At 48.6% G+C, this 25,264-nt stretch overlaps 1 protein-coding gene across 3 annotated transcripts in view; it reads right to left on the bottom strand.

Annotated features, from left to right (window-relative positions):
- CREB3L1 (cAMP responsive element binding protein 3 like 1) overlaps positions 1-25,264 on the bottom strand; it is a 45,214-nt gene that overhangs the window by 5,592 nt on the left and 14,358 nt on the right. For 2 of the 3 annotated variants that reach the window (XM_041460172.1, XM_041460174.1), the window contains exons 2-9: positions 15,529-15,757; positions 10,426-10,586; positions 8,794-8,872; positions 7,717-7,877; positions 6,955-7,104; positions 6,120-6,178; positions 4,243-4,311; positions 1,864-1,963 (exon numbers count right to left, since the gene is read on the bottom strand). In XM_041460172.1, coding sequence (XP_041316106.1) covers positions 1,864-1,963; positions 4,243-4,311; positions 6,120-6,178; positions 6,955-7,104; positions 7,717-7,877; positions 8,794-8,872; positions 10,426-10,586; positions 15,529-15,757 — 1,008 coding nt within the window. The remainder of the gene's footprint in view (positions 1-1,863; positions 1,964-4,242; positions 4,312-6,119; positions 6,179-6,954; positions 7,105-7,716; positions 7,878-8,793; positions 8,873-10,425; positions 10,587-15,528; positions 15,758-25,264) is intronic. The other variant, XM_041460173.1, reaches the window with a different exon arrangement.

Here is a 25,264-nt window from a genome sequence, read left to right as displayed (position 1 = left end):
CTATGCCCAGCTTTGGGCCCTATACTTCCAAGAAGATGCAGGGCCATTGGAGAAAATCTGGAAGATAGCTCTGGGAACAAGCAGTGATTCAGTAGCTCAGCCTTTGAGGGAAAACTGAAGAAATCATGGTTATTTAGCAGACCAAACTGAAGGGAATTGCTCAAAACCAAGAGTTTTGAAATATGTAAAAGGAAGGTACCCAAAGGGAGAATAAACAGATCTTGTTTACAATGGGCAGAATAAGTTCTAATAGGCTTAAGCTGCTGCAAGGAAGATTGAGATGAGATAGCAAGAAAGCTTTATCTGGGAAAGATAACATAGCACTGGAATGGTTTGCCTGAGGAGGCAGAGGACTGCTCACCACTGGAGGACTTCAAGAAGTGGCAGTACAAATATTCAGCAGCAATGACACAGGGCTAAAGAAGAAGGGTAGCCTGCTCCACTCCCATGCTGCAAGACACAATGATTCTATATATCTGTCATAATAAGGAATGCTGTATTTGAAAATGGAAAATGAGAACTCAGAGGCTTATGAAAGGAACTGGTCAAAGACAGAAAAGAAAATTACAAATTCTTGAAATGCTTCAAAGCTAGGAAGTCTGAGAGAAGTGGGTGTGTGGGCTGGGATGCCTGCAACAAAGGGAGCAGCAAGGAGACCTAGGACATTGTTGGGAAGCTAAATTAGATATTATATCAGCCTGTAGCACAGAGGATGTCTGCAAGGCACCTCTTCTAGACTTGTTTATTCCAGGTAGTAGCAATGAAGAATTGCTGGAGCCAGGGGTGCTCTGATGAGCTGCTGCATTAAGGAGCAATGAGTCACTGGGCTCAGCTGGGTCACACCCAAAAATGTGGAAAGAACTTGGGAATGAAGACAGAGAGCAGGGGAAAAAAAAAAAGACAGTCATTAAAATCTGGTCTGACATGGGGGCAGCAAAGAGTAGTGAAAGGTTGAGCAGATTTTGAAAGGAGGAAGTGCTTGAAATTACAGAGCGAGGGCTCTGGAACCAAGGAAACTCATTGAACCGGGACCAAAAAACAATCCCTCAGGACACTGAGGATGCTGAGAAAGTGGGGCAAGTACCTCACCATCTGTTTGCATTTTGTGACTGCTAACAGTACAGAAGTGATAACCAGATATAGAAAACTAACTGACAAATTTGTCACGAGCAGCTACTATGTCAATCCTGCAAAGACATCACAGGGGTGAAGATTTTATTTTTAAGATGAAGAATAAGCAATTTATTCTATTTATGGCTACACACTGGCATGCCCTAAAACTCCTTAATGAAGCCAATATTTATTAACCATGATCCTCCACTATGAGGCAAATAGGGATTACCAAAACAACAGACAACCCCAAATTATTATGGTTAGTCAAAAGGACAAAGAGAATTCCAGCTGGATTTAACAAAGCCTATGTGCAGGCATAGCAAGAACAGATGCCATTTCTTGCTGATAAACACAAGGTAAAGCCCACTGGGATGAATACTTGGAGTGTTCATCTGCCCTGCTGAGTTAAACATTAAGCATTACCAGCTCAGCAAAAGAAAACTCTGCCCATTACAATGGAAACTCATTGAAGATTTTTGCTGAATGGCTAATAGGTAATGAAAAGCAAACAAAGTGCTTTTTTGCCCAAAGAAGAAGGCAGTGAAAATGCAGGAATTATTCTAATTTTGTTGCATAAACAACTGATGTATGTATGACACAGGGCCCAGCTCTGGTGACTGTAACACAAAAGGAAAGAGCAGATGTAACTGACAACAGAACTGGACAGCAGGGAAGAGGGCAGAGACAGGCGATCAACAAAGCTGTCTGGAGAAGCATGGCCAATAAAGAAGATGGAAATGAAGCTTATACCATTAGACAGGTCCCAGTCTGCGTGGAAGCCATTTTATAAGGTCTGGAGACTTTCCCAGCTACCAGAGCCTGAAGCTTCTGTAACTGCTGGAGCAGAGTCCTGTGATAGGAAACAATGCATATCAAAACTTAGTAAGGAGGTAGAAGCCAGTAAGTGAGCCAAGAATACCACTACCCGCTTCACATTGTACCTTGATTTTCCCTTCTTGTGCAAACAACTATCTCCCCTTTGCTGTACATTACTTGAGTTCTCTGACCAAACAGGCTTGGTTGGGAAACAAAAAAAAAAGGTGTTATCAGTGGGTCCACCACCACCTTCACTGCACCTACCCACTATTATGAATGACTGTTATTTAGGACTTCTGGGTGCCTGAAAGCCCAGCCAGTCAATTCCCAGAGCAGTGGAGAGCCAGCATACCATGAAAACCAAGCTCTGGCATGGAGGCTGAACTTTGTAGACAGGTCAGACCTTTAGCACAGGCTTGCCTGCTCCCACTTCATTCAGAGACGTACTCTGAAGCTCAACTTGTGCCCCAAACTGTGGTGGAGAGAGAAATAAGAAACAGTTGTGATCCCCTTGAGCTTCTTCAGTCTTGGCAAATTCTGCAGAGGTATGTAGGCAAAGCCAAATCTTGAGTTCAGCAATTAATTAATTCTCTGACTGCCCTGGTTGGAACACATGCTAAGGTCTCTCTGCCCCATTTAACTGTTCATAGGCATCTGCACACATAATAGAAAACAGTGGTAGTGTTACCAAGAGCTACTGAGCTGGTGAAGGAATCTGGGATGAGGGAGACTACAGAGTGCACAGTTCCCAAGAGTTTCATATTATTGAAATGGAGACTATTGCGGACTTTCCCTCTGGGAGCACTGACTGTTTTACACAAATATGTTTGAGCTTTCATAAAATGCCAGGTCCTGGAACCAGGAGATTGCAGGAGAATCCCAGCTTTATCCCTTTCCAAATCCTGTTTTTCTCCCTGTACATGTGGAGGGAGAGAAGCACAGAGTGTCCCACTGGCAGTGCTCAAAATCCAAACCTAATTAGAAAGAACACAATGTATATTTTAGGGGAAAAAAATTAAAATCTCTTGGCTTTTAGGCCAGCATCCTACTTTTCAGGGTGGGTCTCACATTCTTCCAGCAGCAGAGCTGCCCGCACTCCCAGAGAGGCCAGGGGGGCAAGCTGTGCCCCATGCACGAGAGCAGCTGAGCAGCTGTATCTCTGGCAGACAGGAGACTCTGGCTCTCGCACACCTCAGCCAGATCATGCCTGGCAAGCCCCAGTCCCAGCACCAGTGTCAGGCCTGGAAGCCAAGGCCAATGCACTCGTGTTGTGGATGGGAGGAAGGTGTGCAGTGAAGCCTCTAGGAGTACTCCATGAGCTGTCATGGCAGCTGAGGAGTGAGTGAGGAACTGGCTCTTTGGCTGTGGTTCTCCCCTTCAATTTGAGCTGATAAAAATGGAGCTACAGAGACAAGCATCCCCTGCAGTTTACCCTGCCCTTGCTCACACATTTTGTGCCCAGTAAGAGGGGGAAGAGCTGGGCTCTCCTCTAGCTCCAGCTGCCCATCCCCACTGCAGGGTGGAAGTCTTCATTATTTGCTTCCAAGGAAGCAAATTCCCCTGGTTATTGGTTGGCCAGCTCTGCATATAAGAAGCACAAGTGCTCACCAGAGCTTCCCGTGAGGAAACCCAGAGCCTTGGGTGAGAGAACTTTGGGCTGTGGGAGCAAGCTTGCTCCTTTCAGGTGAGCAGTAGCAGCAGATGAGAGAGATTCTTTGGGCTTGCTTTGCCCAAAAGAGGCTGAGAGAGGGCTGGAACACCACAAGCACAACAAATTGCCCCGGATCTGGTGGGAGTTGGGATCTCTACTTTTATTAGAATAATGGGCTTTCCCTGTATTCACCAAGTTTGTTCAGCTCTCTCAAGAGAAACCTGAAACAGCCACAATATACCCAGGGCCTTTGATTTCTCTGAAGAGCCCAAAAGCAGAAACAGCGGGTCTGAGAGGCTGCTGCGAGAGGCCTCAATGCATCTGCCCTGGAGACAGACAGAGCCCTGGAGGGGAATGGAGAAGGCAGCATGAGCCCAAAGGATTGCAGGGAGAAGGACGAAGCGCTACGGGAAACATGCCTTCCCTCCCTCCCCTTGCTGCAGTGTGTCCTGGTGTCCCAACACAAACATTCCAGGCTCGCTAACCAAACCCAGCTGCCTCGTTGCTGTCATGGGCTGAAAACCAGCACCTCACCAAGCAGCACCCGTGCTGGAGCTGGAGAAGCCTGCTTTTCTCTTCTTGTCCCCCCACTCCAGTGCTCCTGACTTCCCTTCCTACCCACCCTACCCTACCCACAGAGGGCCAAGTCTAGCTCCTCTTACCTGTTTGCGTTTTCTAAGGTCTCCACTTTTTTCCAGAGTTCATTGTTTTCTGTTGTGTATGTCTCTACCCTATGGGAATAAAACCCACAGCCGGTTAGTCACAAAGGCCAGAGAGATTAAGACAATGCAGTCCTCGTTTCTCATGGGGTATGGAGGCTCAGTGGCTTCATCTGTCACCTGCAGATATGGTCCTGAAATCAAATGTTACTTGGCCCACCAGGCTGCAGCCAGCCCCAGTGGAGCAGGGATGAGACTGCAGGTGGACAGTTACATGTGACAGTTCCCAGTTCAGGGTCTTCTGAGGGTTGGGAGAGACAGGAGCACCTGGTTACAGGCAGATCAAGTCAGGACAGACCCAAAGTTATGCAGACATTTCCATCACTTCCAAACCCCCCTAAGAAGCATGAAAAAGGAGGAGGGGGACAAAGTCAAACCCCTCCCTGAGAACCTGCCCTGGGCTCTGCGCCCTGGCTGTGAAATCCAGGCGGTTCTGTGCAAATGCTGGGCCAGCTCCGACTGCAGGCACTTGAGGGCAGCAGAGAACCTGCAGGCTCCTTCCCACCGCTTCCGACGGGAAAGTGGTTGGGCTGCAGCTGGGACAAGGGAAGGGGAGTGCCTCCAGGTCGGGAGGAAAGCAAGCCAGAGACAGCCTGATCCTGCTGGAGGTTTGCAGCACAGCCTTTGAACCAGGCGTTCCGTGCAAAAACTGGGCTACCAGCAAAAGTGTCAAACTGAATGGAGAAGGGCCCAAGTACAGGCTTTGACAAACCACTTTTTAGTAAGCCAAGCTGACCAAAGACATGTTCTATTAAAAAAAAAAAAATCACTGAATGCTGCTTTTGGTTCACATTTAAACCTGGCATTGTTTGAAAGCCATCTGTCATAGCAATGCTCTAGCGTAACAAACTGCTTAGTACATACAGGCACCACAGCCACATCTGGGGAGGAGGCCCCAGCACCAAACGCCCTGGACCTGCCCTTTGAGTGAGGTCAGCCAGCTCCCCAGCCCTGGCTTGAAGGTCCCCATATGGGACACTAGCTGGAGGTGATGTGTTCTGATGCCTGGACATACCCGTGCACACTGAGGCGCCTTGAATCATCTGCTTTAATTGAGCATTTCTGTGCAACTAGAGAAGAGAAATAGCATCAGGGAGAAGAGTTAATTTAAAGTTGGGTTTGGGGGTTGTTTTTTTCCATTTGCTGATCTCAGATGGTGCTAGTAACTGGGAAGAAGATGGTAATTATACAGAAACATGAATTTGTGTCTGGATTGCAGCATTCTTCTTTGCCTGGGAATGCACATTAGGGGTTGCTAGTATAGGAGTTATTTTCCACCCAGTCAGTGTCATGTGACATCACCTTAGGCTTATGCCTGCCTTGCATAGAAAAACAAGGTTGCAAGCAGAAAAACAAAGCTAATGCAAAGAGTGGAAGTGGGGGAGAGTGGGGAATAACTGCAATGCAAAGTTTTTCTTGCTGTCAAGTATTTGTGTGTCCACCTTCATGGGAAGAGAGGGGGAAAAAGCCATGACCAGTGCCCTCAGAGAGCTTGCCACTTATGGGACAGACAAAATAGAAGCAACTTCTAGTGGGGAAACCCAAAATCCCACCTTGCTGGCAGCCAAAATGGCCTGTCTTTTGCAGGGGACAGCAAATGAAGCAGTTGGAAACACAAAATATCTTGCCCAATCTTTATCCCGCAAGAGGATTTCTAGGAGGGAGGAGAGTAGGGGCAGGATCCCAAACCAAACTCCTGGGCAGCCAGCCTTGCAAAGAATTGTATTATTTGAGCAATTCAGAGACAAAACACTAGAAAGGCAGCCTGTGCATGGTCAGGATTCCTTTTTTCAAAGTAAGACTGAGAAGAAGAAACTTACTTTTTCTCTAGGCATTCCACATACTCTTTCTTCTTCCTGCGGCTCTCCTGAGCAGAGATCTGTTAGGGGGGCAGAGGGCAGTCAGTATCATAATCCTCTGGATATTTTTTTGTGGCTCATGCATCTTGTCTGTCTCCTGCACGCACAGCATCCTAGAGGCAAATGGGGAGTTGCCTTCCAGTTTGACATTCCTGCTGATCTCTAGGTCAGAATTGGGGTGGGGGGGATTGGTGCTGTAGGTATGCAACCCTCCTTGGTTTGTAGCCTGCAACCATTTGTTGCATTATGCCCCTTACTGCTGAGAGCATCTTCGGGGTTGCATTCCACTCCACTGACTCACATGTGTATGAGCTGTGGCCATTCGGGCTGATTCTGCCCCAGGCCACTTCTGAGTCACTGGGTGATTAGTTCAGTCTCACCATTTCTCCCACAGGATGCTTTCTAATCCCAGTCTGAAGTATCACAGCCTCTGCCTGGCTAGTGAACACTGCATCACCAGTCCTGAACCATGCAATGGCTTTGGTTTCCCTGTCCTTGCAACAAGGCCTGACCTGACCAATTTGTCTGATCTGTGGACCCTATTCCACACCACACACTCCCAGGAACTGGGTTGGAAGCCACACTTCCCAGGTATGGCTGTATGCAAAGCATGCAAGCAGAGATGCCCTTTGTCAGCATTTTTGTGGGTTGGGAGGCTCATGCTAGTGCACCAAAGGCACAATCCCACCTTTTCTGAGCTGCAGTGGCGCTGAGGAGGTGAGGGTAATTATAGCACTGGCCAGCTGAAGATGGTTTGGAATCATGGGAACTGAATGATTACATTTTTTGTAGTCACCTTGTTCTTGATTTTCCTCCTGACCCTCTTCAGTGCTTTCTCCTCTGCTTTGGTGAGGGGCAGCTTGGTAGGAATGGGGTAACCCTCTGCGATCAAGGTGCGCTTCTCCTCTTCAGTCAAGAGCAGTGGGCCAGAGGTTCCTTGTAACTTCTGAAACACACAGAGAGCATTCATCAGTGTCAGCAAGGAGTTCTACCCCAGTGATCCTCCTTAAAGGCTTGCAGAGCAGCCAGAGGCTGTACACGTCAGAACAGAATACACTGCTGCCCACTGACACCAAACAGGTGCAGGGCAGTGCTCTTTCCTACTCTCAACCTGATTCTGGGGCACAGCTCAGCAACTCCTTTCCTCTTTTACTTGGGAGGGCATCTGTTCCTTCACAGTGAGTCTGGCTACACACTTGCACTGTGCCAACAAACTTCTGGGCAACAGTTAAAATGGTCTGGTTATGGGAATTTCCAGTAATTCCTCCCTTTCATTAGCCTTCTCAGAAAGTCCTCTTAGTGCATAGGCCACTTCCCAAAGTATGGATGAAAGACAGCACCTGCTAAACAAGGTAGCTGCTGGTAGATATGCAAGATTCATTGTGCCTCTTCTCACTCCTGTGAGCATTTATCCTTGTGCTGACATCACATTGCCTTGACAGAGCATTTCAGCCTGAAGACCTCAGCAAGGGCAGGAACCTCCACATAAGCCCTGAAAATCCTACAAACCCCTCTGAGCAGCAAGGAGCCCTGTGTCCCAGCCCTGTTGCCTCCTTACATGTGGTGCTGTGAGGAGAGGTGAGGAGGAGATGGCAGTAGAAGAGCGAGCAGCAGGCCGGGCTGGGCTGGAGGGAGGCAGGGACCGAGGGCTCTGAGATCCATCACTGTCACTGCCATGGCTGCTGGGTGGAGTTGGAGGCATCTGCACCAGGTCATCTACTGAGGAATAAGGAGATCAAGTCAATGGCTCTCATGTCAGCCTGTTGGTACAGGCATAGGGTTATGCCCCTGCCATAACACAGGGCTGAAAGGAGAGGATGATGAAATTCACAAGATGGGGTGAGTCTGAGAAAAAGGCTTGACTGAGCACTGCCCAAGACAGAGGTTAGACTGACCTCAAATGTGCTAAACTAGGAACTGCAGAGGAGCTGGCAGGGCTTTGCCAAGGAACTGAAGGTATTTACAAAGCAATAAGGTCCTCCACTGTCAACCAAAATGAAGTAAAAAGCCTGTGATGTTTTGCTCCATAGCCTGTTCACAAGTACAGGAAACTGTGAGAGCAAAGCTCTTCCAAAAGCACTGCAGGGCTCACACACTTGCCAGCACACTTGATCCAACAGGGCTCCGGTCACTCAGTTGGTTTCCAAGCACTTGAAAACTGTCCCCACTTTGTACTGGAGAGCCCTAGGGGCCTTAATGGAGGTGGGAATATGCCTAAGGAATGTCTCTCTGCGGCAGTGGGAGTTCCCATAGTGCTTTCATTTGTGCATCGGCAGATTTTCAGATGCTTGGGTTTCTTTCAAATTAAACTGGATCCTGAATTTCCTGACTTTCAGATGGTTATTTTTGGATAGCTCTACAGTCTCTCTGAGGATTTTAAAGGCACTCTTGCATATTTCCAACTCTGAAGTAGCCTGTTTTGCCTGGGAGTCCCTGTCTGAACAATTTTGTTTGTGGCTCCTGATGCAGACACTGATCTGAGTTAGAACAGTGCAGTGCCCACTTCTCTGTTCTTCTCTGCCCCAGTGCTACCTCATATGCACAGCTCTGCTTTTAAGTGTTTTGTCTTTCCACCCTGTATAATAACAATCTACAGCTGAGTAATATAGTTGACCAGGGAATTCTATCTTCTTACCTGTAGGTACATTTAGAAACTGGTTCACCTCTTTGGGTTCAGCTTTGATCACAGGTGCTGGAGTCATTTCTATAGGAACCTGTGGAAGAGAAGCCGAAAGAGTTCTTGGCCACTGCCATGTCCCCTGCCCAGGAGGCTCCCACCAGTTCTGTCCATAGCCACTGGTCCCCTGCTGCCTGTCCTGCCCCATCTCACAGCTCTGCCCCAAAGGAGCCTCTCACCATGGAGGAAACCAAGAGTTCAAACATAAGCCCTGAAGTCTCAGTTGCTGGGCACACAGAGTGCAAACACATTTACAGAGGAAGTGGCACTGGAAGATGGATGTGCTGCCAAGCAATGCACCGAGCTGAGTATCTCCAAAAGGGAGATGACTTTTATTCTTGGCAGTTCTTCCTTTGACAGACCCAGACAGTGTAATTTAAACCAACCCCTGCATTACCATGGGAAGTCCCTCTTTGATTTGCCTTCATTATAAATGGGAGTGTAGAGGTTTTACAGAAACAGAACAACCATGCTGTCCTGTTCATGTGACTTTCACCAGGGCCACTGGGCAACTGTTTCCAATTGAAGGGGACTGAGAGCTGAATAAAGAGTAGATTTACTCCCATCTGTGTTATGCTGCCCCTCAGCCTCCTGGCTTGCCAGCCCCCAGCCCACCACAGAGTGGAGTTTTTACACTAAACAGACACATTGCAAACTCCTCCAGACTGTAAACACAGCTGAGAGAGCACCATGGTATGGCTGCTGAGCATACACAGCAGAGATTGGAGGGCACACCAAGTTCAAGCTGTGTAAATAATAGAGGAAGTTTGTGCACAGTTTTGGCTGGAAGAACCCATTTGTTTTGGATGGTTGTTTAAATGGGAAGATGTTCAACATGAGTGAAAAAAGGAAGTGAACCCCAGAGATGCTCTACTGTTATCTACTGAGCTGCTACAAGATAGGCAAGGTCTGTGTGAGACTGGTCAGACCTTCTCATCCAACACAGCTGGACTCAAGGCCAGCTGAACTAAGCCCTCAACTTACACCCACATACCAGTGGCATAAGTGAACCTCCTTCAGACAAACAGACTTCTTAAGAACCTAGATATGACCAAAAGAGTTGGTCCCTGGTTACACAGAAATAATAAATCCTGCTGCTTCATAGGAAAAAGCAAGCAGGACCTGGAGTGGGACCAACATTTCCAGTGAGCAGCTACGAAGAGTGAGAGGCCATGTGACAAATCCAAAGCCATGAAAAAGACAGTGGTAGAGCAGGAGTCTCTATGGAGGAATAGTGAGGTCACTGGCATCACATTAATTGACACCGTTCTCTGAAAAATGAAAATAAGCCAAGAGTGGCTGCAGAAATACTGGCATATTGGAGGGGACAGATCTCCAGTGGATGCAAGCTTAAAGCTTTTGGCTTTTGTGCCAAGGAAACATGCTTCTATTTAAGCAAGATTTTAAAGCCTTCTGTGCTGCCATTTCAAGAGGAGAATGACAAATAATACAGTATCTGGGCTTTCTAACACCTTCTCCTGTCTGTTCAGTTCACCTTGCAGGATCCTGCGGTCACATGTCTGCGTCTGCACCAGCAGGGGTGCTGCTGTGTGAGAGCCCAGGTTCCCAACAGATCTTAAATGGGCTCACCTCCTCGGGGAGTGGCAGTCTCTGCAGAGGGTTGAGGTTCAGCACTGGTATGGAGCTGGCAGGTAGCTGGGACTCAGGCAGCTCTAGAGGCAGGTTCTGTTCCTGTTTCACCATGATGGAGCAGAGTTTGGGCCCCAGTGACCACACTCCATTCTCCAGCTCTGAAACATGCACAACATGAGAATCAAACTCCAGCAAGAAGAGGGTAAGGAGAAAAGAAGCCATGCAGACAACTTCCTCTGACTGAGGAGGCTGCCTTTCCAAGTTTAGCACTGTCACCACACAAGCATATGCAGGCCCACAACACAGAGTACAAAAGGGAATGAACCCCCAGTGTGTGCTCCCCAGTATGTGCTCCCCACTGTGTGGGGAGCATACATGATAGAGATAGAGGAATTGTGTCTCTGCTGGGCTCTGACTACACAGCCCAAGCTCTGGAGGACACTTGCAGGGTTTCTTCCCCCAGTAATGTCTAGGTCTCATCCTCTGGAGCTTATTTATATTTAGGGCTCAGTGAGAGGAGGAGGCTGGGCTGTTGCTCCTTAGGCAGCATGGTCAGCATCACAGAGCTGCCAGGTGATTTACCAAGAATAGCACCATCTCTGTTCTGGAGAGATGATGAGAGAGCAAGCATGATGACAGTGAAAGGCTGACAGTGATGCTTTGGCCGCCTGATGATGTGCCAACTATCAGGGCTTTGCTGCAGGACAGAAGAGGAGGAAGGTCCATTTCTGTGGAAGGAAGCCCACTGCAGCACCTGCTTGTGAGGCTGCTTCTACAGCTGCTCCCCTCAGTCTCACCTCTGAGACTCTTCTCTCCCCTGGGCTGTCCACAGCTGTACCCTGCTGCCATTGATGGCAGGGACAAGAAGCACCAGTGAGGGAAAAGGAACTGAATGGAGCCATGGAGGCATGCTGCCCTTGCCTCCTGTCTGCTCTGTCCCTGCACATCTGTGGTGTGAGCCTGGCTTGCCACTGGAAGTAGAGATCCCAGATGAACTGCAGATCAGATGGGAAAAGGACTGCTAGGCAGGAGAGCTGCCTAGGCTCTGCTCTAAAGTTTTGGTCTTTGCCCTTCAAATACTTCAGCCTGCCAAAAGGCTACTCCTAGCTGGCCTGCAGCCTTGCACCCTCCTTCCTAATCCTCATCCATTCCCTTTCCCTTTTTATCTCACAAGCAAAAATACATTTGGCTTGACATAGGACCGACTATTGCTAAGTGAGAACCAGACAGAGTTCCAGGTGCCTCTACAAGGCCACAGTCTGACTCACTCTCTAACCTCTCTGCACTGCTTTCTGCATGCAGCACTCTCAGTCAGGCCCAGGGATGTTGCCTAGCTGTCTGCTGCCCAGAGCACACAGCTCTGTTTTCTCTAAAAACAGTATAAACAAGTAATCATACCTGTCAACATTTTTTACAAGCATTTACTTCATTAAGTATAAATATATATAAAGTATAATTTACTTTATTAAGTAAAAAAAAAATTGAGTTTTCTCTAAAACTCAATTTTGCTTGTAACAATTTGTGATTTGGATAATGAATAGAACAAACACTTCTTTGTTTAATCTGCAGATTAAATTTCTGCAGTACAGGCCTCAGTCTAGAAGATGTCCTGGCAAGAGGAGAGAGGGATAAAGGTCTTTCTCTGCTCCAGAAAAGCCCACACGAAGAAGAGTACAAACAAGCAGCTGTTCATGTGGGAGCTGCCATCTGATCTAAATTAAAGGTACGTTAACACTGTCTTTGCCCTACTCAGCCTCTGTTTTCAGGAGAGGCCAGGGCAGAATCCTACCTCTGAGCTTTGCTTGGCACAGCGGTGTTAAAGACCAGACAAGAATTATATATGATAACACAGTGTTGGCCTTGCCAATGGAATGTGTTGTCTTCCTGTCTTTGGTCTAGCACCTCTTATTTCTGCCTAGACAGGTCTCTCTAGCAGATGCTCATTCCTTCCAGCTGCCTCTGTGACTGGACGTTGTCAAGCACAGACACAGCTCCTGTTGCTGCTGCTTGTGTGTCTCAGCTGCATGTGCTGCTCTCAGTGCTGCTGGATTGCTCTCTAGAGCTTCCCACAATGCAGCAGGGCTAATGTCATCAGGCAGCATCTCAGGCACGGGTGCACTGTACAGCTGAGACAACACAGAGCCTACTGAGTAGACACAGAGAGGATTGTGTTTTCTCTGTCCTGCTAAGGACACTGAACCCACAGCTAGTAGTGAAGTCCTAGTTACCCTGGTATGCAGACAAACCCCTTCTGATGGAAGGAGGCAAAGTGTCACACAGCCGCAAGTGTTTGTACCCAGAAAATTTGGACTGACTTCTGCCTTTCACAGAAATGAGGGATCTTGAGAGATCTTTCAGTCTATCTCACTGCTCTAGGCAAGTTTAAGTAAATCTGTGTCAGTCCTGATAGATGATTCACTTGAACCTACCCCTTTGAAAAGTGCTGAAGAGTTCACAGCTTCCCCCATTTAAACTCTTCTCTGGTTTTGCTATGCCCACTGTGGGAACATTTTGCCTACTGACTACTCTGAAGTTCCTTACTGTCATTTGAAGCCTTTTCCTCCTCATCCTTTCTGTTGCAAAGATCTGCATTTCTCTTTTTCTCAGATGTGTGGGGTATCCTCTTTCTGTGAGGGCTGCTGCTGAAGCAAGTTACCAGACAAGGGAGAGCAGACCACCAAGGGCTCTCCCTGATCAGACTTGACTCAGTGAGGGAGCAGCCCCCAGTGCTGTCAGTCCAGACAGGCCAAGGAGCAGACACCCAAATAAGTATGTGCCGTCCTCCCATTTCCTGTCTACATTCTGACCCTGCTCTCTTTCCCACCCTCAGAGATTCTTCTGGGGAGTGACTGGGTTACAGAATCAGAGACAAATAAGGCATCAGAGGATCAATGAGGGACTGAGGAGTAGGCATCTCTTGTGGACACGTCCAGGTTCTGCTGCCTGAGAGGATGTTTCAGAGGTAACACTGTAACACTGCAGATTTCACTGTATGTTGGTGGATGAAGCATGCCAAGACACTCATCCTCTGCTCTAGACATTCTGTAGATGCTCTGTACGTATTGGGAAGAAATACAGCTGAGAGATATCTGCAGCTGCCCAGGGCTGAGGAGGTGAGGCAAAGAGCAGTGAGAAAGCAGAACCTGTACAGGAGGGCAGGCACTAACCAGAGGCTGGTCCAATGCTCACTGTTCTGCACAACCCTGGCTCTCCCTGCTCCTGGCATCAAATCACACCCTGCAGAACTCAGGCCTGGTACTGAGGAATGAAGCAGCCAGTCCGTATGCACAAGCCATCTGGAAAGCAGACTCCAATGATAAGCAGGGTCACAATGCACCCAGTGGCTTGCCCTAGCTGACCTGTGTTAGTGGGAACCATGTGGGAAGGGGCAGGATTTGGAAGAGTTTTGGAGATCTGCAGAAAAGCTGGGAGAAAGCTGATAAAAAGCAAGCCTCAGCCAGCTCCGAGCCTAGACAGAGCAGGGGCATTCCTGAGGAGCTCTGCAGACTGAGCTTGCTTAATGTTAAAGAAAAACCATTTCTGGGTAATTAATTGGAACTGAATGTCTAAAAGGACTGAGACTGGATGGAGCTGTGCCAAAAGGACTGCACAGTGTTGCAAATACTGGACTTGACTCAGGGTTTCACTAGAATATGACTCACATGCAATTATGAGCCAAAAAAGCCCTGGAAAGATGAGCTGAATTATCTAGCTGCAGGACTGGGTGCATGGATACTCCTATACCTGCCATTGTAATGCTAGGCCTTACTCCCTTATAAAACTGATCTGCACTCTCAGAGAGCAAGTGCCAGGCCCATCTCAAACTCTCCTGGGTTATGCACTGTACACCCTGTGCTGGCCTCTGCCCAAGGATCAGTGTCACACTCCATTCAAGAGAGTCACGGTCTTGCCTTTGAGACATAACAGCTGAAGGAAGGGCATGTGCAGACAGTGGAGAGAAGGAGAAGTGGTGCTAAGTGTCTCAGAGAGGAGTCCTTGAGATAGCTTCATGCCGGCAGTCTTCATTTCACTGCTTTCTACAAATGCATTCTTTTGGCTTCTCTCATTCTCAAGTCTTATCTCCTCCTATTCATTTTCAGGGGCAAAAGAAAGTTGTGTTTATTTGTTCACACTGGTTTGGGGTTTTTTTGTTAGTTGTCCCCTCCAAGACTTTGGTTTGGGGTTAAAACTAAGGAAAAAGAAATGCAAATTGAAAGCTTTTTTGGTACCAAGGCAGAGTTGCTTGGCCTGCCATAAACCTCTCTCTCAGCATCTCTCTGAGATCCCCCTAAGGAATGTGGCAGATGGCTGTGCCTTTTCAAGGACCAGAGAGGTAGCAGAGGCCAGCCTTCTCTCCTTCTGCCTTGGCATTTGTACCAGAAAGCTGGGATCATTCCTAGTCATGAGAGGAAGCCTCTGTCCCAGGTTTCACTGTTGCTCAAAGGAATAGCTGTCTTATGTGTATCCTGAGCCTCTGCCACTGCTTTTTCAGGCAGCCTGGTGTCCATCAGCTGTTGGGACACCCACACAATCCCACAAATTACAGGACTCTCTGCAAGGGCAGCTCTAAAAATACCCAGCCATCATAAATTATCCCGAAATGAATTGTTTTAAAAATAAGTTTTGAAATGACTGTTCCCCTCTGTCTCCTGCTAAAAGATCTGCTGGTAAAGAAGCCACTTTGCTTTCCACATGTACCAGCACTGGTTGCAGCCAGAGACTCATGCTTCCTATGTGCAAGCCAAAACCCTGCTGCCTGATGCCAAAACGGAGCTGGATCTAGGGCATCCACACCCAAGTTTGCAGGTTTCTAAAAAGACATTGCCTGTTGCTTGCCAGAAGCTGGCAGCACACTAAGCCACAGCCAATTATCATCCTCATAATTAACAGTAAGCCCGGCAAAGGAGTAATGTGACTATCACAGCACAAATGGAAGGGAAAAATGTGGGCTGTATTTGACAACAGCAAATCAAATTTTTCCCCGGATTGGACATGTGCAAGTCCAAGGAATAGCCAGTTTGTCCTTATATATGAAAGACAGACAGAGCCTCTGCTAACAGAGGTGCCCAAAGCTGTGCAGTGTGCACATCTCATGCTCACCGTTAGCATTATCTTCAGTCTTGACAGGCACAAGGGGGCTCTGGGGAGCAGAGTCTCCACTGAGGGAATAGCTGTGCTCTGCCTGGATGCCTGGAGTGGGTGGGTCCAGGTCCATGTCCAGCAGAGGGTTCTTCTCAGCCAGTACTGGGTCATCGAAGAAACTGCTGAAGAGGTCATTGGAGAAATCCTCCATGTTTTCTGAGAAGTGATCCAGGTTTTCTGAGAAATGCTGAGGAAAGACAAAGGGAGAAAGAGCATTAGTGTCATCTCCAAGAGGGATCTGAGAGCCTTCCTCTGCACTGAGAGTCAAACCTCAGCACTGGACCTTTTTGCATGGCAAAAAACAGTTTCTATTCCTCGCCTGCATCAGTCTGACAAAAACACCTCGAATTAAGATAGAAAGGGATGTGGTGCTGTACATCACTGCATGTTTATCTATGCCACAAACATCCATGAAACTTTTCTACATTATCTTGTCTCCCCCTTCCTTTGTGAGTATCTAACTGTGTCTTCTAAACATCATCTCACTGTGACAACAAAACGACAAGGAAAGAGATTCCTGTGATGATAGAATGTAAGTGTGCCACAAAGTCATGGTCTTCAGTACCTGTCCTTAGTGACAGACAATTTTTCATGTTCTCTGCCAGCAGCAATAGGCACATTGATGCCCCAGAGAACATCAACCCAGCTGCCGAGAAAAAAGATCAGTTGGATCCACATAACAGGAAGGCCCCCTGTTGTATTTAATTTCCTCTGGGATTTAACAGCCCCTCTGTGGACCATATGAGGCTGTACTTCAGCCAGATAATGCCTGTGAAATTCAGCTCCCCGATGAAGTTTAAACACTACAGATGGGCTGTTAACAACAAACAATCATTCCACTAATCATTCCAGTAACAGTCAGTAAATCTGGCCAGTGGTGCTGCAGAGCTGAGCTCCTGATGCTACAGGGAACCTTCTTCCTTTGAGGCATATCCTCCTATTCAGAAGTCAAATCACTAACTTTTCCATTTGCAACAACAAAGCATTGGTTGGGCAGGGAGAAAAATGATGGCTGCCAAACACCAGCTGAAAAATTATCCCATTTGTTGGCAGATTGAGCCTTCTGGCTCAGGGAGAGGAAAGAAAAGACAGATAGATTCAAGTGACTATATTACACAGACAGAACTGTGTAACTTAAATGAACTGGAGAGAGCTCAGCAGAGTCAGACTGGGTCTGTCCCCCCACCCCCTGCCTGGAAAAGCATCTTGGTGGGCAGAAAGGCATTGAAAGCAGTATACTGAAATACCAAGAGCAACAGGGTATGAATGAGAGTGGGAGAGACCACGTAGGTCCTAGAGTGGAGACATGAATGCCAATGAATTCCAGGGTGAGAGCTCAGCTCAGGAGGGAGCCTGGCTTCTAGAGAAGCAGGGGTTGTGTGCAGTCCTTTCTTTCCCCAGTGCTAGGACTGAGGCAGGAGGTGGCCCGAGGACCCCGGATGCTGGAGCCTGTAGGTTCCTGCTCCTACCGGAAGGTATATTTGTTTTACCTGAGCGCAGTACCACTCTGTCAACATTCCACTGGCTGTCAGAGCTTTGGGGTGAGGCTGGGGAGGGAAGTAGACTCTAGATGAACAGACCCACACTTTCCACCACGTGGGGGAGGGAGATGGTAAGCAACAGCAATCTCCAACATATCAGTGCCTTTCATCCTCCAACATCATCCTTCAAGGCTTCCCTGGAGACCAGACACTGCATGTGCAAGTAGGGTGGAGAAGGCACACTCATGTTAAATCCTAGTGTTGAGGCCCTCCCTGCGATGTCAGGGCTAAAGTTTTCTCCACTTGTTCCCACAGCAGAAGCAGAGTTGGCGGGATAGTTTGGTAAAATCCACCCAGCCATTTCCAAGTTGCCTAGGAGCACTTTTGCACTTGAATCAAGTAACAGAAAACACCTACCATCTGTGGGGAGTGTAACTTCAGAGGGAGCTGAGTCAGCAGATGGAACTGGGTTAGATAGTTATCTAAAAAGCACTAGAAAACCAGGTTTTGTCCTATGCTACAGCATAGAAGGAAAAAGAGTTTGAGTCCTGAGCATTAACCCCAGAGAGTGTCTGCTCATGTAACAGCTGTTCTTTGTCTTGTGTTCTCTAAACAACACAAGCAAACACAGGATGTGAACACGATAGCCTTATGGTAAGGGCGAGAACCACAGAAAAGTGAAGGGATTCAGAGTGCTGGCTGCTAATGCACCACGACACAGCAGAGCAGGCTCAAATCGTATTTCATGTTGTGACCACGAAAACTAGAACCACTGTGTAGCCATGGAAGAGAAGTGGAGCTGGGGGGACAGCTGTGGGGAGAGCTGTCTGTGACACTGCCACGTGCTTCCAATTTCTTTCACAACTGTGCATTAACAAAGGCAGAGGTGGGATTGAAGAGTCAAGAAAATGCATCCGTGCAGTAGTTACACAGATTATCTTTTAGCGGCATCCCACCCACATTTAGAACAATGATCCCTTGGTCAGTCAACAATCTCTCTATTGTTGGACAAACCTACCTAGAGGGAAGTGGCGGAGATGTGTCTCTGGCTTTATTCTGAAACTAAAAAACATGACCCCAGCAGCTGCTGAGAGGTGAGAGATGAGTAATGAGTGCAAGGGACTGAGTATGAGAGGCTTAACACAGGCACCAACAGTGGCAGGAGTAATTTCAGGTTTCTCATTATTTTAGACACCACTCAGAAGACTTGCTGCTGGAAGACCTCTCTGTTTGGAAATGAGGACGAAGGCAACACTGTTCTCCCAGAGCTGCAGGAGTTCAGGTCCCCAAGAGACCATTCTCTCCCAAGAGACAGAGGCCTACTGCACAGTACAGGAAAAACATAGCTGATGAGCAGAGAATGAAACTTGCACCCCTCCCTGGGAGTCCAGAAATGTTGTGGGATCTACCCCTCTCTGGGCTTCTGGGTCTTTATTGTCCTAAATACTGGCAAAGCCTTCTCATCAAAGCTGTCTGTTTCAGCTCTCACCACTCACACAGATATCAGTCCAACATCTCCAAACACAGACAACGGAGAGAAGGGAACTAGCCCATGAGATTTGCCATAACTACAGTTATTATCAAAGGGGGCACCAAGGATCCAACACCCTCAAGGAGGGAGAGCACCTAGAGCTGACACAAAGCTGGAGATTGTTGTTTTACTCAAAGAAGGTGGCAATAGGCAGAGGAAAGAAGCAGAAGGAAGAGTAAAGCAAACAAAAATAATAACAAAGGTTTGTAGCTGGTCATACCCATAATGGAAACTATGGGACCAGCAGGAAGCTGTCACCACATCCCAGGAAGACTACTGGGGCTCTTGGGGTGACTGTTCTCTCCTGAAGTCAACAGGTATTGTTAATTTTAGACTTCTAATTTGTATAAGACAGCTGTGCATGCAACCACATGGTAAGAAGAAAGAGTGTCCTCTTGTCAAGATCCAACTGTGATGGACACAGTGAGGAGCAGCCCAGTTTATTTTGGGTAGATGCCATCAAAACCACTACCAATTAGCTTAGATTGAGCCTGTTAACCCAGAATATGCAAATTTTTTCCCACCCAGTCTAATTTTGGGAGCTGCACTTATCTGGCAAAACTTCAGCTATACTTCTCCTTTGCATGTGTGAGAGAGGGTTCAGGGAACTAGGATATGGTGACTCAGGGCTGTGTACATCACAGCAGCACATGGCAGGGTCAGTGCTCCAAGCTTCTGAGCAATGAAGAGAAGCAGGTTTATCACCTGACCAAATGGATAGCAGCTTTATCCTTGCTGGTATGGAAGGTGCTGGGTGGTCACTAGCCCTCCATTCCCACCCAGGCTGGGGCCAGCACAGCTAAAGGTCTTCATGTGCTCCCACAAAATGACATAACTAGGCTGGGGAGACTTTTTCCAACACAACGGCAACAAAGGTCTCAGCACACCAGGGAAGGTTCAAGAAAGAATCCATGGAACTTGGGTGTGAATGAAAGTGGGATGGCAGAGACTCACAAGCACAGCAGGCTCATCCTCTCACAGCTTCTTGAAGACCAAAACTCCTTGAGAGTGCCTTCCAACCAGGCTGAGATCAGCCAGCTCCTGCTCCTCAGAAGAATGGCCAAGAGTTTTAATTGTGACAATGAAGGGCTCAGCAACTGTGTTGAGATTCTCCTTTAAGATATTTCAAGTAGCTTTCAAGCAGATGGGTTTGGCTTTAGCAAGGGGGACCAGTCAACTGGGAAACTTGACCCTTACCATCCTGGCCTAGAGGGAGTGGGTGTGCAGTGTACTGAGGGAAAACAGTTTCCAGATGGGATACAAAGCTCAGAGCACAGTCTCATTTTGCATTATTCGCTCCTGTTATCTTCCCCTCCCTTTCACACTCTCCTTCCTTCTTCTTCTAAGTATGCTCCAAAGCCAAGAAATAGCACGAGATGTGTTTCCAAAGCTGTATTACCAGTGAGCGGTCAGGGAGGGGGCAGCCAAGGGACAGAAATGCAATGGCGAGGATGTGCTGAATTTCCTGATCCAAGCCTGATTTCTGGCTGCCCGTCCCCCTCAAACTCTAGGAGAACAGGGAGGCAGCACCCAAAGAGGATGAGCTAGTATGTACAGGTATGGGGAGGCAACAACCATTGCATCTCCAGGCCCTACAGACAGCCTTTTCCTGGTGCCACAGTAGAATCTCCTCAGGCTGAGGCCACCTCAGCCATGGGGAGAGAATGAGAATCTGTCAGCTCCTGACTTCTGCTCCCTCCCACTCCTGGTGATTGACATAGGCACTGACTCTTCCAAACATATTTCCACCACATGTTTTCATCCTGACCTCATGCTTAGGGTTGTCTAAATAGCACACTGTATGTGTGTGCGTGCACTTCTCATTCAAACACCCTTTCCTGTTGTACAACAGTTATCTTGGGAGCTAATGCAAGGCATCCAGACATCCAAATGCAAGCTCTACATATACCCCCATCCAGAGCTGGTGTTAGAACTCTGGAAGCCCCAAGGGGAGAGAGAGGCACAAAGCCTTCTCCCCTGCCCGGCTGCACATGGGATGCCTTAAGGTAGCACTCTTGTAGTCCAGTGGCACCATGCATGGCTGAGGAGGTGATAACTTCCTCCCCCTGGACCCACTTCTCTGGACTCATCCTGGCTGCATCTGTCCCTCCTTTTCCCTTTCATGCTTCCATTCTTTGACTGTGACTTTCCCCTTCCCACCTCCAGCTGAGTTGTTTGGACAGTCTTCCTTCAGGATCAGCCTGGTTCTCACAGCCTCTCTCGTCCCACCACAATGGTCTCGCTCCAAAGAGAAAGCAGCGAGGGCTAAATCCAGCTGGGCGGCAGCCCAGGCCCAGGAGACGAAAGGCCTTTGCAGGTTGGAGGTTCTGCTCGTGCTGGCAAGCAGTGAAGATGGGGAGGGGATTCTTCTGAGTTTTCTCTTTTCTTTTGAAAATTTTTTCCTCTTTGCTTGCCAAGATAAATCTCCTGTCCCAGCTGTGACATCTGCATTTCCCTTCTCTGCTTTCACTAAGGAATGAAGCCCCCTGCACTCCAGCTGCACAGCCGAAGTTTTCTTTACATTCCAGGAAAGAAGAGCCCATACACTCCAGACAGTCCTTCTGCTCTCTTTAAAATGCAGAGAATTTTAGACCTTATGAAAGTGAAGTTCTCAACTGTGTTAATAAGAATCAGGCAGGATGGACAGATGCTGTGCACACTTCACCACACAGCCAGACCGTGCATGTGCACCCCAAGGGGCACAGGTGATCATCCAACCACCCCTTGGCTGCCATCCCTCTGCTGCTCCTCTATCCTGAACCCATATTGCTCTTGTATCTCACATATCACAGATCCCTGCTGATCCATGCCTGGTCCACCCAGGCCCCTGGTGTGCCTGAACAGCTTGCCACTGATCTGCTACCCCCTTGCTTTTGTTACCTCTATGGGTGGCATGGCCAAAGCACCAAAGGCCAAACTGCCTGTGAACACCACTGTTGTTCCCCTCCATCAGCAGGACAGCATCTGAAGCAGCAGCACCCCATCTTTCCCAGGCACTGCATCAATGCCCAAGTCACCTGTGCCTACTTTCAGCATCACAACCTTGGCATGTATGGTGGACCAAGCACTCCAGACGCCCCAGGGTGGCAGGGTTTGACTGAACCTGATCTGGAACTAGACCCAAAATTTGCTGTTGTCTGTAAAATTGTAGAACCACTTAGGTGGGAAAAGACCTCTGAGATCACAGAGTCTAAGCTGTGACTGAACACCGTATCAACTGGAACATGGCAACAAATGCCACAGCCAGTCTTTCCTTAAACACCTCCAGGGATGGTAACTCCACTGCCTCTCTGGGCAGTCCATTCCAATGTCCAATCACCCTTTTTCTGAATAAATTCTTGCTAATGTTCAACCTAACATCCTCTCATCCTGTCTCTAGTTGCCTGGGAGAAGAGGCAGACCCCCACCTGGCTACAACCTCCTTTCAGCTACTTGTAGAGAGTGATAAGGTCTCTCCTGAGCCTGCTCTCGTCCCTGCAAGGCTCAGGCACAACTCACTGTGGAAACCTTCTTCCACCGCACATCCGTGCCAAGGGCCTGGATTTACAATTTCCAGCGCTAGGCGCCACAGGACCTAGGAGGGACCGTCGGCGGCTCAAGGCACAGCCGGGGGAGGGCGGTGGCGGGCGCGGCGCCCAGGCCGGGCGCAGCAGCGGCGGGGGAGCCGCGGCCGAGGAGCCGCAGCCCCTCAGGGCGGCCACGCGCGAGCTGCCCGGCCGCGCGGGGACGGCGGCGGCGGTTTAACGGTCGCCGAGGCGCGCTTCCAACGGCCCGCAGCCGCGGCCGCCCATTGGCCGGCGCCGCCGGGAGGCGGCCAATGGGAGGCGGCTGCCAGCGGCGCGGCGCGGCGCGCGGGAGGAGTGCAGGGTTAGGACGGAGCGGCGCGAGCCGGCCCCGCTCATCCGGGATGCCGCGATGGGGAGAGCCCGGCACTTCGCCGCTGCCCCTCCGGCACACACGGCTTCCGCGGCGAGCCGAAACCTCCCCGGCAGGCAGGAAGGCTTCGTGCTTTCACCCACTCCTGCCCTACAGCCCCGGCAGGGGGGACAAAGTTGACGGAGTGGGTGATGTTGTTAAAAAGCATGTGCACAACACAGACCGCATGGAAGTTTCGTGGCCGAGATTGCAGCCGTGTAATATCCAGCTCAGAGTTCACAAGCCTGCAGTTCATTGGGGAGAACCTTGGGAGGCACCAGGAGCAGGGGAAGAGGGCGACTTAAGTCTTTAACTTAAATGCTTCTGCCCCTGGAAGAATGAAAAGGGAGTAAAAGGTATGTGGAAAGTTGAAATCTGCTAGCCTGTGACTGGGTTTCCCAGTGGCCCCAAGGGAGGATCTCGAGTGCTGCTAAAGTCATGGACACTGGTGTCTCCACACCTGGCACCAGCGCGTTCAGCATAAATGGGATTAGCAGCCGGCACACAGCACCACGGGCAGTGGTGATGTGGAGGGATTGGAAGTGCCCTGCAAGGGGAACAACTGTGGAACAGCACAGAACCCAGGCTGAGGCGATTCACTGGACAAGTGGCATTGCAGCGTGGCCACAGCCATGTGGCCATTTGTGCGCCCTCCCAGCACCTGTGGGTGCCAGGTTCAGAGCAGACATGCATGTGCTAGGGAGGAGAGGGGAAATAGCCCTTGGGCTAAACAGGTTTCACTGGCCTGGGGTGGAAAGCAGCTACAGTACATGGTTTGCCTATGGCATGTGACTAGCCGAATCTGCAGAGACACGAGCCCCTCTCCTCCCAGCAGTGGCACCCTGGAGGATAAAAAGGAATGCTTCTGCTTTTCAGCATGCTTTTGCTGTGTGTATGCTACATATGCAATGAATGTCCCAAATTTCCTTTGGCTTACAACTGCCTTGCAGCTGACTCTGATAAAAAAAAAAAAAAAAAAAAAAAAAAAAAAAAAAAAAAAAAGGAGGACTTAAACCATACACAGAACTGGACACAGCTCTCTCAGGATGAAACATTGGGATTGGCTGCACTTAACCCTCATTTGGCAGAAGATTTGGGGCAAATTTGTAGGAGTTTGTGAAAGGTAAATAAAAAGATTGTCCTGCTAGGCTTTTTTTGAGCTTGGAGAACTGAAGGCAAAACTTGCTTGCTACAAAACAAAGCTACCCTTATTTCTAAGCCATTGTGGTGGCAGCTGGGTTGTGTTCAAACAGAGATGCGTAGGCGCTGTTCTCTGTGGGAATGCAGGTATCCATGGGCAAGCTGGCAGGGATCTCTTCCTCTTCTTCACTCCTTCCCAAGCCAAGGTCAGTCTGCAGGCAGAGACTTCACACGAGCAGTAGCCCTTAGAGAGAGAAGCTGTATTGTCATCTCTGTCCCCAGATCTCTGCTGTCTTGGCTGAATTGGTGCTTTGCCTGTTTGTGTGAACATGGCAGCCTCAGCTGCGTTTGCATCAGGTTCCCAGTGACACCCTAACTCCACACCGTGATGGGGCTTTCAGCTGCTGTAGCATCTGGAGGTGGGACCTCATGTGAACTTTGTGTCCTTATGCATGAAAATATAATCCATCATTTTTGGGAAGGCCCTATCTGCTACGTTAGCTTGATCCACCTCCACCTGGGTGTGCCCTTGCAGAGCCCATCCACCCTTCCTCAATCCCCACAGAGGCACAGCAGCCAGAACACAACTGGGTGTCCATAGCCATGTCTGCACATGCAAGGAATGCATCCCTAGCCCAGCCCTGCAAATCTAGAGGTGAATCTACCCTGGAAAAGCCTACATGGATTTAATTGTGTGTGGCATGTCTGCCTGGGCAGTTTAGAGAAAAATTTTGCTTAATGGTGAGGGATGTATAGTGTGACAGCAGGCAGGGCAAGTGAAAGAAAATACTGCTTTATTCTGTGTGACTCTGTGAACTATACTGCCATGCTGATGTAAAACCATGTCACACTATCACCAAATGACATGAAATGCAGCATGAGCATTCAATACAATTAAAATAAGAGAGGTGTGCTTCTCAAGCCATTCACCAGTCAGTGGTATGGGAATGTATATTCAATAACCAAAATAAATTGGAATAAATGCCACTCCACCATTTCTTCTATATTTTTACAAGCTTCTGGCCCTGGCCAGTAAGGAGTTGAAGCTGCCAGAGTTGGCACATCTCTGCTCTTACACAGCTTGTCAGCCCCGTGCCATTATGGGCCTTTTTTTCTGCATCTTGCAAGAAAGCAACAAGAAAGACACACTGGTACATAGAGGAAATCTGCTTTGGGAGATAACCAGAGAAGGAGGAAAGGTCTGAATTATCTTTACAATCATCTTCATTTGTCTCATTGAAACTGTTTCTCTTTAGCTCAGAGAGCAAAATCAGAGATAATTCACATTTTGTCCCCTGGCAGGTCCCTGGAGTCCCATAAAGAAAAGCAGGCCTTGAAAGAGGAAGAGCTGTTCAAGTCCAAAAGCTGAGGCATGCAGCTAATACCAAACATTACTGGTGGCTTTCATTCCTTGGGCCTTTGTAAAGGGCACCTAACAGAGCAACTAAGTCTGGCCCAGCTGATTTGTAACTCAAGGATTTTCACGTAAAATCTTGAGAGAGCAAGATCTGAGACTCTCTTCAGTGGCCAGGCTGGGCAAAAGTTGGGTTTTGCAAGCAGCAGACTGAACAGAGTCCTGCACCAGGGCAGTTTTCAAAGCAATTCCACTTGGAATGCGGATTTCTGA

Source organism: Pyrgilauda ruficollis, unplaced genomic scaffold, assembly GCF_017590135.1.
Source record: "Pyrgilauda ruficollis isolate IOZ18807 unplaced genomic scaffold, ASM1759013v1 scaffold14, whole genome shotgun sequence".
NCBI lineage: Eukaryota > Metazoa > Chordata > Aves > Passeriformes > Passeridae > Pyrgilauda > Pyrgilauda ruficollis.
The sequence above is the reverse complement of the archived record's forward strand: the minus strand, read 5'-3'. Positions and strand labels throughout refer to the sequence as shown.